This window comes from Momordica charantia (genome assembly GCF_013281855.1).
Source record: "Momordica charantia cultivar OHB3-1 chromosome 3 unlocalized genomic scaffold, Mcharantia_2.0 BLBB01000003.1, whole genome shotgun sequence".
Lineage (NCBI taxonomy): Eukaryota > Viridiplantae > Streptophyta > Magnoliopsida > Cucurbitales > Cucurbitaceae > Momordica > Momordica charantia.
The window spans coordinates 18,289,304-18,306,785 of NW_028275161.1; the positions used below are offsets into that span (position 1 = coordinate 18,289,304).

The 17,482-nt window shown below is 35.2% G+C and overlaps 2 protein-coding genes across 2 annotated transcripts; one reads left to right on the forward strand and one right to left on the reverse strand.

The window, feature by feature from the left end:
• Nucleotides 1–96: 96 nt before the first annotated feature.
• LOC111010936 (DNA damage-binding protein 1a) lies at nucleotides 97–11,096 on the reverse strand. Its single transcript, XM_022284519.2, has 19 exons — nucleotides 10,782–11,096; nucleotides 10,229–10,277; nucleotides 9,489–9,548; nucleotides 9,301–9,392; nucleotides 8,130–8,181; nucleotides 7,889–7,951; nucleotides 7,757–7,806; nucleotides 7,091–7,166; nucleotides 5,958–6,167; nucleotides 5,727–5,833; nucleotides 5,513–5,621; nucleotides 4,983–5,183; nucleotides 4,670–4,885; nucleotides 3,505–3,615; nucleotides 2,832–3,107; nucleotides 2,308–2,582; nucleotides 1,360–1,711; nucleotides 985–1,269; nucleotides 97–818 (listed from the first exon to the last, which is right to left on the reverse strand). The coding sequence occupies exons 1-19, from the start codon at nucleotides 10,883–10,885 to the stop codon at nucleotides 237–239; spliced, it is 3,270 nt and encodes a 1,089-aa protein (XP_022140211.1). The 5' UTR covers nucleotides 10,886–11,096; the 3' UTR covers nucleotides 97–236.
• A 4,178-nt stretch (nucleotides 11,097–15,274) lies between these two features.
• On the forward strand, nucleotides 15,275–16,788 carry LOC148212500 (uncharacterized). Its single transcript, XM_088121890.1, has one exon. It carries the CDS (start codon nucleotides 15,701–15,703, stop codon nucleotides 16,667–16,669), a length of 969 nt encoding a protein of 322 aa, XP_087978016.1. The 5' UTR covers nucleotides 15,275–15,700; the 3' UTR covers nucleotides 16,670–16,788.
• The last annotated feature ends 694 nt before the right edge of the window (nucleotides 16,789–17,482 follow it).

Consider the following 17,482-nt stretch of genomic DNA (forward strand, 5'->3'; position numbering starts at 1 on the left):
TTCATGCTGACAATTCTTTCGAACATACTCTGGAACCAAAGCCTTGCGAGGAGGCAGAGCAGACATAACAGTTCCATAAACAAGGATGACCAAATATACAACAATTCGGATTAGGGTTCTTATACCAAGCTAAGTACTGCCAACCCAGTAATAGTTTCAGGTCCAAACGTAATTCCAGAAATTTTAAGAAACAAAAGAATAAACAAAATTGAATGTAAAAAACAGTTGGGTTCGAATCAGTGTAGCCTTGTCAATTCCTCTACTCTTTTGCAGAGCTCTTCGGCCGAAACGCCCATGGCTCGAGAAATCTCTTCCATTTTACTGCGGTTGAGATCGAGGAACGACTCTATTAGATCTCCATCCAAGAAGTTTTTGGCTTCTGCAGTTCTCTTCTCATTGTTGAAAGACCTCCACTGCTCATGGCTAAGCCCCCCTACGCCCTTAATCACCTTCCTCAAGTTGGACTGGAGCTTCTCGAAGAACACATATTGCTCATGGGGAAGTGAAGCAATGACCCCGATAACGCCATTGACGGATCCAAAAATTACGGTTGGAATCTGTCCCACGTCGGAATCTGGCAATCGCATTACGAGGGAGCCATGTCGAAAACGGTTGACAAATTCACCGAGGTGGTATTCACCAACCACCTCTAGGCGGCTGCGCTCCTCATCAGTTGCTCCTTCGCTATTCTTTCGAACGGTGAAGAGATTGAAGTAGTTTTCGGCACCGAGGTAAATGTCATCGTCGAGAACTTCAACAGCGGACATCCAGTTTGCATTGTAGTCGCGGGCTCTCTCCTCAATGGCACCTTCCTCGTGCTGGTAAAAAAGTAACAACAATCAGCCATCAGTGTAACAAAAAGTCTTGAGCAAGTCGATTTTGGCCATCCAAAATTTCTATTTTTCTTTTCTTCACTCTCCCTCTTCCTCCCCCTTCCCCCCCTTTTGAGATGAGCAATACATTAATTATGAGATAGTGACTAACCTTATAGATTAACAGAGATATGGACTTCATCAAATCACCAACAACAATGAAATCTCCACGGGTTTGGACGTAAAGAGCGAGTATATGTCCATGGTGCCCACATTCGGATTGTAACTCGCGAGTACCATCATCTCGAAGTGTCCACTTATACAGTTGAATTTTCTGATTAATAGCAGCCAGCAGCTTCCCGTTGAAGGAATTCAAAGAATAAACAGATCCCTTAGTTTCCTTCTCAGCAATAAGCTGTAGCTTACCTTCCTCAACAACAAAAACTAATATCCGGCCCTACAGTTGATAACAGACACAAACAAGAGATTAGAATGAGGTAGGAATGTACTACTGTCAGGTTTTAAAATATCTAGTTTGGGCTAATACCTTGGTTGGCTCATTTTCTTCCGGCATAACATATGCAGTTCCAACACAGTAATATACATTACTATCGTCTGAGAAAGAGCAGCTAAGAATAGAACATCCATACTCATAAGTGTCAAGAGCATAAGTTGAGATGGACTCGAAAGTTTGGTCATCTAACAAGCGGATAAAATGCATTTCTGTGTCTTCTGTGCCTGATTGGTTATATCTTAAACTACAAATGGCAAATGTTCTGGACTGCTCTTGATGGCAGATACGGCGTGCATGCTCCCCAAGCGGGATAGAGCGGATATGAAGCTTTTGAATATCATCGATGGTGCCAATTGTAAGTTCTCCTTCTTTTGCAATCGCAAGGCTGACAACAAAACAAAGAATGATTGGGACAAAAGGCCATTAACTGACAAACCGAATATAAACAGAGGAAAGCAAGCCCACATGAAAGTACACAAGAGAGAGGAGGAGGTGATGAGTAAATGACACGTCCCATAGAAATTTTTTGATATGATGTCTCCTCCCAGGTATCAAGCACCAAATTATCATTTAAATGTTAATTGTTTAGGAAATGATAACCATTTATAAAACCCCACATTGACAATATCTAAAACTTAGGTAGCACTAATGACATTATCCCAATTGATCCACTTTCATGGACATGGCCAACCAACATGATTCTCAAACGAGCTTATTAATTGTTTAGAAATACTAACCATTTCTAAAACCAAACATTTACCATATCTGAGACTTAGGTAACACTAATAGCATTATTTCAATTGAAAAAAAAAAGGGCTAATTTGGAAATCTAACCTCCCCACTTACTAGAGCCCGAAGCATAATTTATGGTAATTCCAAATAACTATAGTGCTAACTTATTTCCCAAGTCCAACAGATCGAACTCATATACTAGAGCCCGAAGCATAATTTATCCAGCAAAGAAACAAAAACAAAAAGTACCTGTCTGGAAAAGCAGCAGAATTGAAAGGACACATATGGCTAACTTCCTTCAGGTTAACATTACTGTAAAGTAGTTTCTTGTTACTGCTATAAATGACTGTAGGTCTATCTGATGCAGCAAATACATGCGTAGCATTCTTGGACGAAAAAGTACGAAGTGTTATAGGTTGGGTTCCTAGAGAAACCTTTTTCCTGTCCATTAGCTCACCCGAATTTGTGTTCAATATAAAATTCAACAGATGACCATCTCCAAGGGCACACAACAAGTAAGATATCTGAAAGACAAAATCAAGTTCAATTAGCACGGGATAAAACATAAATAAAAAAAACTTCCATTTGGCTAAAAAGTACGCAACATAGAGATTCTGTAACAAGTATTTAAGAATAGATCATGAGCATGTCTCTTCCATTCCACAACCAACACATGACATGATGGCTATTTGATTTTAATAAAATTATTCATATTTCAGAACCAGATTTGACAAACCAAGGTAGAAACAAGGTAAGAGAGGAAGTACGCATACCCCTTCAAAAGTACAAAGAAGCACTGAGCGAGGTATTATCTCCCCTCCCAAATGTTCCTTAGTAATGAGATTCAGATCAGGTAGTGAAAATATTCTCACACTTATATCTGTCCACATCCCAACTGCAGCAAGCTGACTACAATTAGGATTGTCACCAATTGGGTTTATGTCAAGGCATGAAACCTCATGCTCCAACTGCGCATGATTTTTTTCGACCAAATTTCCATCAGAAATTTCTAAATAAACTAAATGACCACCGCCAGTTGCCAATAAAACCTGGTATTTAAGAGAACAAGGTATAGTTAGTCACCTTTCTTTAAATGACAAGACTTAATATTATAACACAATATTAAAAGATAGAAATATGCACAGGACATATCCAAATCGCCAAGTGAAGGGTATTCATAAATCACATTCGGAAGAATCTTCTTCAAAACATTTTCCATGGTTTAAAGACCCGCTGATTATTCAAAATCCTCCAAGGAAACCCATATTCAGTTTGATTTTCCATTTTGTAAATTTTAATAATTATTTTTTCCTTCAATAAGCATCCAAAGTGTAAGGCATAAACTGGGACGGACAATACCTTATTGGAGCAATACTTGGTATCCACCAAAATGCATTCAAACAGAAAAAGAAATAATTTAATTGAATTGGCAAAAATAAAGCACACCTGGGAGGCATTAGCAGTGGCAACATTGATAGAGTAGCCTGATGGTGCATTCCATTCATAGCGAAGTTCTCTAGTGGTAGAACTAACTAATCTTACAGAGCTTGAAGTAACCTGACATAGCATTTAATTAAAATTAGCAGGTATCTCAAGTTCAAACACCAGTGGTTGGGAAAAAATATCCAACATCTAAGACAACAAGATGATAGAAGATACAAAGCTGGATTCATCATTTTTCATATACCATTAAAATAGAGAAGAACTTCCAACCATGAGAAATATATCTAGGCCAGCATGTAAACAAAAGTGACAGACATAATCAGCCTCTTATTAGGTTTACGTATTCCATGTCAGCTGAAAGTTAAGAGGAAGGTTAGTTAATAAGCTGTTAGTAGTTGTATTGTATACCAATCATCAAGAGAACGAGACATCTCCCATTGCCCTGTAGTCTGTTAGCTGAGGAAGTTTGGCTGTCTGTTAGTTGGGGAAGCTTGGCTTATCAATTGACAGCTATACTTGCAAGTTTCGCTGAAGGAATAGTCATCGAGAGAACTATACTGATTTAGAGGGTGGGGCCTCTCACAAATGCCTCAGGTTAATTCAATAATGCAATACTTCTACCAAATATCACTTCACTAATCAAGAATCCCTATTTTAAATGCGTCAAGGACAAAGAATTTTGTTTCCCCATTTTGACTTTGCAGACAGACAAGAAATGCTCTTCTACCCCATCCGTCCCCATTCCAAAATTATAAAATATAAATTTTCTATTAATACCATGTCAGTTTTAATGTTTTAATTCATATAATTACATGAAAATGATAAAAATATATACTCTTTTAAAATAAAGTCACAAAAAAATATCATGACATTGAATTATAATCTAACTGTTTTTTCAGCTTGGTTAAAATTTTAATTTAAAATTTATAAATATTAATAGCAAAATTGCCTATGAGGAACGCTTCGAGGAATCCGTAATGCTGTCCCCACCTGATTTTATTAGGTGGGAAATGATTAAGACGGCAGTGCAGGGATTCTAACCTGCACCTATTAGGTGACAATGATTACATAAATCCATGCATAAGTCCTAAGCCAAAGGCCAGTGCTTTTTAATGAGGAAACTGCCAATTTCGTTAACATATTAGTTACTCACAGAAGAGAAATCTACCTGAACAAGTTGATTAAATAGCGCATCATGGCAAAATAATGTCTGCACTTGAGAGCTGAAACCTTCTATCTCCGTTTCCTCTAGTTCATCCTCAAGATTCATTGCCAAAATTCTAGTCTCACTAATAAAGCTTACAACGAGAAATGTGTCAAACGGATCATCAGTAGAAGATCTAAGTGACCACATTCCTTTTATTCCTTGAAGTTCCACAGATGCCTACAAAGGCCACGAATAATTATCAAATGCAAGCGTGTGGGCTGAATGAAGATTTATCACCCAATTAGAAAAGAAGAACTAAAAGAAATGGGCAAACCTGTTCATTAATTCCAATTCCGTTTCGAACTACACGCAGAGAACCATCCTTATAAGCTCCAGAGCATGTTACAACCTGGCCTTGGCCTTGCCTCTCAAGGTCTACCACACAAAAATCAACAATAGGCCCCAAATTGACATACCTCTCCAAGACTTCTACATATGATCCTTTTGCATCAGGTTGCACATTAAGCTTAACAAGCTGTATTTGCACCATTACAACAAATTGTGTTATTATCTATCCAACTACCCACATGAATTACCTGCTGCTGAAAATCTCATTTAAACTATTTACAACTGAGATAGATACTTCATATCAATCCCTATATGCATGCTCAGTCCGTGTTATAGATTCCTATCAAAATGACAGGTAGAACTGACATGTGCTGCAACATCCCACGTCAAAAAGTCAAAAATATATTTTAAAAAAAGTGATGAGGAGTCAAGATTTTAGAGCTAAACCTAAAAGAGTAACTTATTTATCAAATTTGCATTAAAAAAGTTGATAATTGATATTTATATCCACCAGACCTGTGAATCCCCATAGCTTGACCCAATATATACAAAAGCATTATCAAGATATGATATTGTAGAGGCAATGGATGTTTCCCCCAACAGCTCGATCTTAAGTCCAGTAACCCTACAAATAAGAGTAAATTGAAACATCAAAAAGATCCTAACAATAGAAACAAATCCAATTAATCATGTCACAAACAATGCCATGAAACTAGGAAGGACTAGTTACCGTTCTTTTTCATGAGTAATGACAAGTAGGTGAAGTAGACCAGCATGATCACCAAGCAAGTACCTTGAACCATCAGCATCAACCCTCCCATATGCTCTGGTGATGGACTACAAGTGAATTTTTTAAGAAATAAGGTCAAGGTCAAGAAAAAGTACCAAAACTGGAAGCTTCAAACTTCAGAAATTTAATATCAGAAATCTGAACTACGGATAATTATTAGCAATAGTATACAGGTCTAATAGGTATGGCTTTAAATGCTGTAGCACTGCAGTAAACAATTGTTTCTTCTCCAATAATGATGACACCACATAGTGGTGGGGGCACAGGTATTAGCACAGCAGCCCCATTGTCGAGATTGTTTTGAGACCATGGACCTTCAACAAAATCCTTATCCTTGAGAACAACCTCATATGTTTTAACATGCCTAGCATCTTTATTATCCTGAACAAAAAAATAAAGAGAACAGTGAACACCACATAGTTTTGCCAAGGTACATGAAGAACGGATGGAAGACGAGCATCATTTACCTTAAAAAAAGCCAATAAAACAAGAACCAGATTTTAACAATCATATTACAATTTTCAAGGCCAGATCAGTTAAGTAAAATTGCACAACCAACCATTAAGAAGAACATTGTACATTTGAAAATTCTCTGAAACTCCACAACTTATCTGTCATATTCTTTAGGGCATAAAAAATATATTTAATATAAACCAGCAGACACCATAAACAAACAAACATAGGTGGACACAAAGCAAATTTTCTGGTTCTCTTTTTTATTGTCCGTCACTGAAGTAACATTTTTCAAGTAAAAAGGATTCTGTTCGCTCAAATAAAGACAGAAACAATAGAAGTCCATAATCCTTAGGAGACTGTTTTTACAGATCCTATTGTTCCACAGCCACTATCATACTGGACACCTACTTCTGTTGTTTCTGTCATTGCTTGAGCAAACAGAACTGTTTTTACTTGAAGAATATTTTTACAGATCCTATTGGTCCACAGCCACTATCGTACCAGACATCTGTAGCTTGATTCTCTTGGTCTATTTTCGTATCATCAAGAACTGTTCTGCATTCTACCATATACTTAAATCCAACAAAGACATGAAAATCTTTCAGCCACTTTCATCCTAAACAACATAATATGCCTACTTATTGGATTTATGAACGCTTCAAGCATTTGTATAAATATGTCCATCCATTCACACATAATATCAGCTAATAGTGTGGTGTTATCTTCAATTATGGGTACACACTTCCGGAGGGAGGGGGAAGGAAAGAGAGAGAGCTGAATAGAAGGAAAATAGCACAAAGAAGCCGTGACTTCTGTAAAAAGGGAGACATGAAAGGAAAAATAGAGACCTGGTAAAGAACCACAATTGTAGGTCTTGAACAACCATAAAGAAACTTGATATCCAACACTTGAAGTTCCTCAAGCCTGAAACAATTGACCACAAAATAATAATAATAATAATAATAATAAATAACCAGTAGCCGGATGAATCGAGGCAACAAAATCCAATTATTTTTTAGTCAAAAGACTTTACTTCAACAGTAGAATTGAAAATAATCCACCATAACAAGATCATTCTGTTTCAGTCAGGCATAATTAGAAGTGCTCCATTTTTGTTTTCATCTTATTAGAACACTTAAGAAAACCAAATATTTGTTGATACTTACTGAATAAATGAAAACCTAAACAGCCCAGTTAAGTGTTTTCAACATTACACATTTTTACTCGGATACAAAACCATGCTAGGACTTCTTCCTCAAAAGTCAAGAACTATTCACAGGTACTCTAATGTCTTATAATCTATGATCTAAAAGCCTAACATAAAAAGGAAATAAAGGAGAATAAACATAACAAGTTATCATACAACTACAACTAGTAATTTCAGAAAATAAGAAATTGTTGCACAAAATAGGTATAAATGCGAAAAAAGAATAGCAAGAGAATAAACAACACTATAACTTTCATTTAAGGAGAAGTTCATTATGAACATAAGGACAATAATTTAAATTGAGTACCTAATATTAAATGCTTCTTTGAGCTGTCCTTTATTGTCAAAAGGAATAACCTGACAAAAGAACAGATGATTTTGCTCATCAACCAACGTGGTCAATGTAACAGATATTTAAAAGCTATAGTGTGGTCCAAACCTTGAACAAACCATCATATAAATGAAGTCCAATCAATCTACAGTCCGGGTCTATAATACCAATCTGCAGATAAAAGAAAGACCATAATAAAAACATGAAAGAAGATCTTCACTTGTACTGAACTATGTTTAAATAATAAATAATTTCCTTAGCAAAAGATATAGAATTAATCATAAAACCTCAATACACAGGAGAAAACAAAATGGGCAACAGTTTGAAATGAATCTTAAACAAGTGGTACCTGACCACTGTCAGTAGGACGACCAATACGATCTGAGACATCTCCCATTGCCCTGCCAGACATGCCAAAATAGTTTTGAGGACAGAATTCTTTTTTTATATATATATATATATATAATAAACCGAACTTTTCATTGAGAAAAATGAAAACAAAACAGAAATACAAGGGCATACAAAAACACAGCCCCGAAAACAAAACAAAATAGTTTTGAGGACAGAATTCTTACAAGTATATTACATATAAAACAATCCATGTTTAATAGATTTTATTGTGTAAGTAGAAAAGTAAAAATAATAATAGTTATTTAATGCATAATAAGTTAATAACCACGTTCTACATTCTTTGGGGATTCAACGATTAGGTTTACTGAATCTACTATTCAAAGAAGTCTTTTTGGTAGGATACAAATTTCCAATCTACTATGCAAAAAAAATCTAAATGATATTGAATAAACAGAGGTATAATGGTATGAGAATCTAAAACCAATTATCAGATACGGCTAGAACTCCAAGAACTTTTTCAGTCCCACTACACAAAATAAATGACATGTAAATAGGAAAGCAACATGTTCATTAGGTGCTTTTAAAACCCATAGTTTAATTTCCTGCATAAAACATGACCACCAAATATCCCATTCTGTAGATAGCAGTTTTTAGATTATAATTCTTTTAACATGATAAGTGGAAACCAAATGTCGCTACAAACCTACCAAAGTATCATGATAGTAGAATTCTTTCAACATTAGTAAAATAAACAGTAATGGTGCATACAAATATCTTTCTGAACCCAACAAAGTAAAGTAGCACAGATATCATACATGCTTTCAATCATCACAAAATAAACTTTAAACAATCTATGGAACCATTAAAAAAGCTGCATTCAAACAGTTCCCGTGAAGAAGAAATTGTTCCAATTTCTTAGATATCATAGGGAGCCACCAACTCGTAATGGTATAACTACTAACTATCATTTTATAACCAAATAAGTATAAGTAGTCAGAACTCTTCAAAGTCACATTATAAAACCAATAAAATTAAGTGTAAACTTGCAGACTCACATGAAAAGGAGATATAGAAAAAATCTGAAACTAAAGCACATAAACTATAATAAATTCAGTCACATTAAAGAGAGAATAACGGGAGAAAGAAGCCAACTGCTGAAGTATTCAAACCTTGTAATAAGCTCAGAACTCTCAGTATCCCACTGAAGAACACAGAACTTGTACCGCTCAGTCGCTATGAAAAGAAAATCTTGTGCTTCACCCTGGTTATTGCATGGAAAGAAAGTCAAAAAAATAAGGAGAAAGGGTATGTATTTATTATATATTGGTTGTTGGGACTTGGAAGAGATATAACTTACATGAGGCCGAAAAAGTTCAAGTGTTGCAATCCTCCCATATATTGGAACATCCAACATCGGCTGCAGGGAACATTCAATCATCACGATATATTGGGACATGGGTCATGTGACCAAACAGAGGTACAAAACTCCAAAATAATAACCATTCAGAGTTCTTCAGCCTATGACTTATGGTGCATAACCCAGAGAAAAGTTGATGACCCATTACTTTCTTTCACATGATCCTTTAATTCTTGTTCTCATATGAAAAACATGAAAAAATTTATACAGTATCAAAAAGTTAGAACCATTACTAACCAAAAGATGAAGCTGGCAGTATTATGGTTCAAAAGAGGCCATGATTCTTGATAAATTGATGTGTATATATAGATATATTTATTTCGATACTAACGTTTCAGTTGACAGGAATACCATACATTGTATCTATAATTTAAAATTAAAAAATAGCGATCCTATGTAATAAAGAAACCTCAAAAAGAACCATGTCTGTACTTAGCTTCCAGAATACATCTTATGATGCACAGTTATGTAGGTTACTTCTTTCAATTTACATAACCTAATTCAACTTCAAACTAAGATATATGAGCATTTCTGAAAATAAATCTCTCTAGAAATAAAAATCCCAAAACCAAAAAAAGAAAAAGAAAATCTGAAAGCCCTGAAAAGAAGAAATGCCCCCAGTTCCCCATGATTGCAATAAAAAAGAAAACGGATCAGAGCATGAGATGGAAGGGTGATACCTGCAGGCCTTGAGCAGTAAGCAAATGGATTTCAATACGGGTACATTTCCTGAAACCAAATTGAAATGTGAATTAATTCGTCGGCATTGCAAATCATTCTTTTACGGATCACAAGAAGCCGATTGAAAATAAGATAACTTGCTAAATATCTCGCTACACAACAATGAATAATATGACATGAACTCCGCAGCCAAAACCTGAAGCATCTGTAGTAGTTCTTCCATTAACATTGAATTATTAAGCCAATAGACTTCCATGGGGTAAAAGACATGATTCGAATTAGCTCGGTTTATCACCAATTTCCATATAATCCTAAAAACTGAAATAAAACCCTAGCTCCTCGTTCGAGTTTCAGCACAAGAGAACTCCTATAAATTCGAGCAACAGCAGACGAAAAAAAAATCGAACTTGAAACAGAAAGAGTAGCAGATTGAGGAATGAACATCGAAAGAGAACACATAATCCAATCCAAGCTCTACAAAAAGGAACCGGAAATGCGCGAATTAGAGACCATAGAAGTTCGATCACAGAGGCGGGGAAAAGGGGGGCATACGCTATAATGAGGTTGAGCTCCTGGGGGCCGGTGAAGTTGCCGACGCAGGAGTGAGTGACGTTGGTGGGCTTGTGAGCGGTGACGACATAGTTCCAGACGCTCATCTTCAACCTCTGGGGGCTGCGATTGCTCCGTCGGCAAAACCCTAGCCAAATCCTCGCCGCCGAACGTCGGTGTGGAGGTTTATTGGGTAATGGTAGTAATGAAATGGCACTGTATTCTGTGAGTCTCGCCGATAGTGGCTCTGCAGACGGCTCAGCCGAAGCCCATAGAAGCAACTAGCACGCATGAGATGAAAGGTTTCTGCCCAGGCCAAAAAAAAAAAAGCCAACAAATCTAGTCTAAGTTAAAATATTATTTTTACAAATAAAGGTAAACTTAGTTCCAATCATTTAAAATCAACTTAGTTCCAAAACAAATTTGAAATCATTTTCATTATTTAAAATTATAGAATTTGAAATCATGCACTGCCGCAAGTGTTATCGGGAGTGAATCGAATTTACAATCTTTTCGTTTGAGATACATGTCAATTACCATCGAACTATGCTCGTTTTGACATATTGCTACGTTGATTTAAAAATGCATTTTTTCAATTTTAAATTAATTATATGAGTGGCGCGAGTTTAAAAAGTCGAATCAAATTAACCAACCCATATTTTATCAAATAGGCAATTACAGGAATAGCCAAATTTAATAACACGTTTTAAAAAATGGCCAAACCTAATTTTGTAGGCCAAATGACATTTTCTTTTTAATACTGGAAAAAAATGTTAAGATAAATATAGCTTGTAACCAATTAGGTACCTAGGTATAATTTTAGGGATTTAAGATTTTTACAAATAGCAAAAACAATCGACCTTAACAATAGAGATTCAACTGTATTTAATAAAAAGTAAATGAAATTTAAAAAATTATCATAAATCTAATTTAAAATTTCTAATTAGAATTTGAAGGTAGATTTTAAAAAAATTGATAAGGTAGGTTGAGGTATATTTTGAAATTTACCCATTTAAAATAGAAGATTTATAAATAAGAAGTAAATATTTTTTTAAATAAAAAAATTTTTAACAGTATCCTGCCTCCGCCCAACCTTACCTCCATCTTCATTTGCAGAACATCCACCACCCAACAATCCAAGCCACTCTCCATCTACGTCGGACGCTACCGAACGCCGAACATCAACCCTCACTGCTTCACGCAGCTGTGCCCCCTCCTGTCGCCACGTCGTCCACCCCTTGTTCCTTCACATCGAACGCAATTGTCGCCGCATCGCCCATCCCGCCGCTTCATCGCCCACATCGCTGCTGCTTCGCCCAACCTGCAGCCACGCTGCCGCACCGCCGCCCCTCGTTCCTTCATGCCTAACGCAGTTGCCCATAATCCAACGTTCACTTGCTCCATCCAAACCAGATTCGACCCTCCCGCCACATACTAAAATCGGTCATCGTTGCACATTACTCCGACTGTTTGAGGGAGGTAGAATCTTTGTACTGATTTTGTCTATAAAGCTTAATTTAAAAAGATATTTTTTGTCTTCCTAAATTTCAAGTGTATTTTAAAAAAATATATTAATATGAGACCTACTGGTGTTAATAACCAAATTTCATGAGCATATGTGTTTATCTCTAACAAACATATTATATTTAAGTAAATTAAAAACTAAATAAAATATATAGATTGTTAAAGTTAGAGGAGGAATAACTCGATTAAAAGGTTGCTGGAATAACAATGCGTCAACTTAGACAGATATAGATGCAACAGTTTATATATGGCTTGTTTGTTTTTTAAAAAATCATCCCATAGATGTTTTATTTTTATATGTACATATTGAATCATCAAATACCCAATGAGAGACTCCAATGTTGAAGGAGACCAGAAAAAAGAGGGGTGAGAGAAACTTAATCGAAGGTAAAACACAACAGACTAAACTTGACCATAAAAGGATTTTGGATTGTAAGGAATCTACCAAAAAGATAAGAACTCAATGTATGTTGTGTTGAATAGTAATATTTAAGAATTTATATTTACTAAGCTTTCGTATTTTGTTCATAAATTGATATATACATCTGTTGATTTTCATGTTTTATTAATTGTTGAATGATTAGTACATACATATAAAGACGTTTTTTTAATTATTGGAATATACATGTACTGGTTTTATATTTATGATATTTTAGTTGTACAATAATAAATAAATGTATTCAGTTATTACTTTTTGGTTATTTTTTAAATTGATATATACATCTATTAACTTTCGTGTTTTTGTTAATTGTTGAATTATTAGTATATACATATATAGAATTTTAATTTTGATGATTGAGCTGCATGGTGATATATATGTGATTTGTATTCTAATTTTGGTTTTCATCAACTGGTATATACAATTACTGACTTTATGGTTTTGATAATTCTTTTAATATAAGGATGATACAAAATCTGATGAAGATAATCAAATGGTGAGATGGAGACCGTAGAACACTGGTAATAGTTTAAATTAACTGAATTTCACAATAAAAGAATTAAAATAATTAACCTTAAATGTAGGGAAACAAAATTTGAATGGAACCAAGTTTGTTGAGTTGTTAAAATAGTTATAAATTCCAAAAAGCATAGGGAGAGTAAAAACTAAAAAAAATGTAAAATTTTAAATATATTCTTTAACCATTTTTACAAAATTATAAATAAATGAACAGAGTAGCCAAATTTAACCACTTACTTAAATTTCCCAATAAAATAAAAAAGAAAAAAAAAGATCTAAACTCTTAGTTAAGGATTTGTACTAAGCCCGACCCAACTCGACTAAAAATTGTTAGGTTTGGGCATGTGTTTTTTTAGGGTCCAGCCCCATGGGGTCTAATGAATAATTAAAGGCCCATTCGGTATATGATGTCTTCTTCTTCCTTTTTCTTTTTTTTTTTTTTTTTTATAACTTGGGCTTTTGCCCTTTCTTTAGAAAGGAAAAAAATTAATGTAATTAAAAAAAAAGGCAATTTTGAAACTAATAACAAAAGTAGGTTGATGATGGTGGAGATTAGATACCATTTGCACAAATTCTAGGCATTCTTAGGGGTGTTCAAAAAATCCGATAATCTGATGAACCCGACAAATCCGGTTTTGGTTGTGTTATAATTTTCCAACCCGATCAGGTTGGATTGGGTATTTGGTTCAACCTTAAAAAAATTGGGACAACTCAACTCAACTCGAATTTATGCATATATGTATATTTTTTAATTATATATATATATATAAATTTCCGCCATCTATTTAGTTTTAATTCTTACTCTCTGTCGACGCTGTGATAATTAAAAGAAAAAACCCGACAACCCAACCCTATTGGATTGGGTTGACCATCTAATTCAAACCCAACATTTCATATATATGGTCGATTCAAAATAAAATTCGAGTGGGTCCCAAAATCCCTCCCAACTTGACCGAACCAGTGAATACCTCCCCAAGTATCTGCACCATTTTATTACATTCGTGGACATTATTCATGCCACTTGGAGATGATGTATGCTTATATTTTTATTTTATTTTATTTGTCTCTTACATTTCTCCTTTTCTCCCCCTCGTGCCCTTTTCTGTGTTGTTTTTTTCCATTTGGTTGATATGTACTTAAAAAGTTTACAAGAGGCCAACTTTCAATATTTATATCTATAACCTAGCATGCATTTGTACTCTAAAAAGATCATTGATATATCTCTTAACTTTCAAATTTATATATTTAATATGTCAATTTCATTAAATCATTTAGTTTAACATATATTATTGACCTATCATGTTAATCATATTGTTTTAAAATACATTGACACGTTAATTTAAAAAAAAATGTTCATCTATTAGACATAAAAATAAAAGTTTAACCACTTATTAAAAAGGTTTTAAAATTGGTAACTTATTAAAATTTGATACAAATCTTAAAACTTCATGAATCTATTGTCTCAAGGGAAAAAAAAAAACTTCATCAATCTATTAAATACAACTAGGTTTTTTCTTCTTTTGTATGAGTCCAGCAATTACATGGCAACGCTTGTATCATCAAGGTTGAGATGGAAAAATATGTCTTATCCATTAAACCTATGCTCAAATTGGGTATCCAGCAAAAATAATTAAATGATAAAACTTATGTGCTAATCGACAAGTTTCTTACCTTCACGTGGCCCTATAATAAAATGACAAAGGGTGATTATTCTTTTTTTTTTAATTATTTTTATTAAAATACATATTCTCATGAAATTTTATTTTATTTTTTTAAATTATAGGGTCACGTGAGGATAAGTAGCACAATGCTCTATGCGAAGCTTTTCCCTAAAAAATTGACAACTATTTATTTTATTTTCTCTCTTCCTTTATCTTCCTACTTACGATCATTAAAAACAGATAAATACCTCATTTTTATGATATTTACCGTTAATTTCTGTCATTAGAGAGAAATAAATTAATGACCATAATTAAAATGAACTATAGTATGTAGATTATTTTTCTCAAGTGTGTAGATATAATATATGTGTATATATATTTTGAGAATGTGTGTGAACTGTATGTATATAGGAAAATTTGAAGGTGGAAAAAGTTGGTAAAAAGTGGAAAGATGCAGTTTGAGATTGGGTGGACAAAAGACGAGAAAAAATCAGCACACCAGAAAAACATCTGTCAAATTCCTTTTGCTCTAGCCCTAACCTCCTCCTTCCTTCTCCACCTCAGAGCTTCAGATTTTTTCTCCACCAAACCCTAGCTCCCTCTGTCATCTCCTAATTCTGAATTCCGATTCCCAAATTCCAATTCAATTCCCCAATACTGAATCAATCTTCATCCCATCCCCAATTCCAATTCCAATTCCCCCTCGCTTTCTCCGCCCTGCTCCTTCATTTCCCCAATTCCTCCATGCAAATTCTCTCCGCACACAATTCATCGTCAACATGTCTTTTAGCCGCTCGATGCGCTCCCAATCGCTGGCCAATCCCCCGCCATTAGCCGAGAAAATCACCGAAGAGCCAATCACCAACAAGACCGCACAGAGCACCGTCACCTGCTTCTACCATGCCAGCATCGCCGGCTTCTGGCGCAACGTCACCGTTCTCTGGTGCAAGAATCTCATGAACCACACCTTAACCATCACCGTCCAGAGCCTCGAAGGGGATTTCCACTGCAGCTACAAAATCGACGTCAAGCCCTGGCACTTCTGGAGCAAAAAAGGATTCAAATCCCTAGAAGTCGACGGCAATAAAGTCGATATCTACTGGGACGTCCGCTCCGCCAAATTTACCACCGGACCCGAGCCGCACTCCGATTTCTACGTCGCCATCGTCTCCGAGGAGGAGGTCGTCCTCCTGTTGGGCGATTACAAGAAAAAGGCCTACAAGAGGACCAAATCCAGACCGGCTCTGGTCGAGGCGGTCCTCGTTTACAAAAAGGAAAACGTGTTCGCCAAGAAATGTTTCTCCACTAGGGCCAGATTCGACGAGCGGCGGAAGGAATGCGACATTGTGGTCGAGATTTCCACCTCCGGCGCCAAGGATCCGGAGATGTGGATCAGCATCGACGGAATCGTGCTGGTTCAGGTCAAGAATTTGCAGTGGAAATTCCGGGGCAATCAGACGGTCGTGGTTAATAAGCAGTCCGTTCAGGTTCTGTGGGACGTCCACGATTGGTTGTTCTGCAACCCGGGTACGGGTCACGGGTTGTTCATTTTCAAACCCGGCCCACCCGACGCCGAGAGCGATAAGGAGGGGAGCAACTACGACGGCAACGGCAGCGGCCGGGGCGGAGGCGGCGCCGCGGGTTTGGAGGCGAGTGAGGATGGGAGTGTTTATTACTCAACTCGGAGTATGAACTCGTCCCACCAGACGGAGTTCTGCCTTTACCTTTATGCATGGAGATTGGAATGATTCCTTCATTCATTCATTATTTTTTTTTTCCAAGGAGCGATAATTATAAATTCCGAAACTAGCTAATAGCACATATTAATTAATTAATTAATTAATTGATTCATTGATTAACTCGTTAATTAACTAAAGCTCTGTGCATGTCACATGCCTTCTTCGTATATATTTATATATATTTATCTCCCTCTCTCTCTAGATCACGTGCGTGTGACATATTTATATAAAAAATTGTTGGCTTTTGAGTTAGGCTTATATAGTTTAGACATACATATATATATAGATTTGTTTAAATCACGAGTTTGCAAATTTTTATAGATTATATAAATTCATAATTATGAAACTCGCATATTTTTAATTAAATGAATAATTGAATAGGATACGTAAAATTGGTTTTTATAAGTTTTTTTTTTTGCTGGTAAAAATATATTAGGTCCAATTTTTTTTTGGCTATATTTTGTTTTAGTTTTTTTAACTATATAATAAAAAAATCATTATGATAATTACCATTAATTTTTTTATAAACTATTTAATAAAAACTTGAAGACATTTCATTTATTTGAGAGGAAATATTTGTAGGTAGGAGAGAATGTTTGAATTGATTGGTGTGTTTTGATTACAATAAGTATTTAGGTAAAAATGGTTTAATAATAAATCACTTTCATGTTTAGTTTTCACCTCTAAAAAATATATTTTACAAATTTTTGGTCTAAGTACTTAGGCAACAATTGATTGAGTTGATGCAAAACAAGGTGAAATATAGGACTTATTTGATAACATTCTTTTATGTATCTAATATTTGTAGAACTAGAAACATGA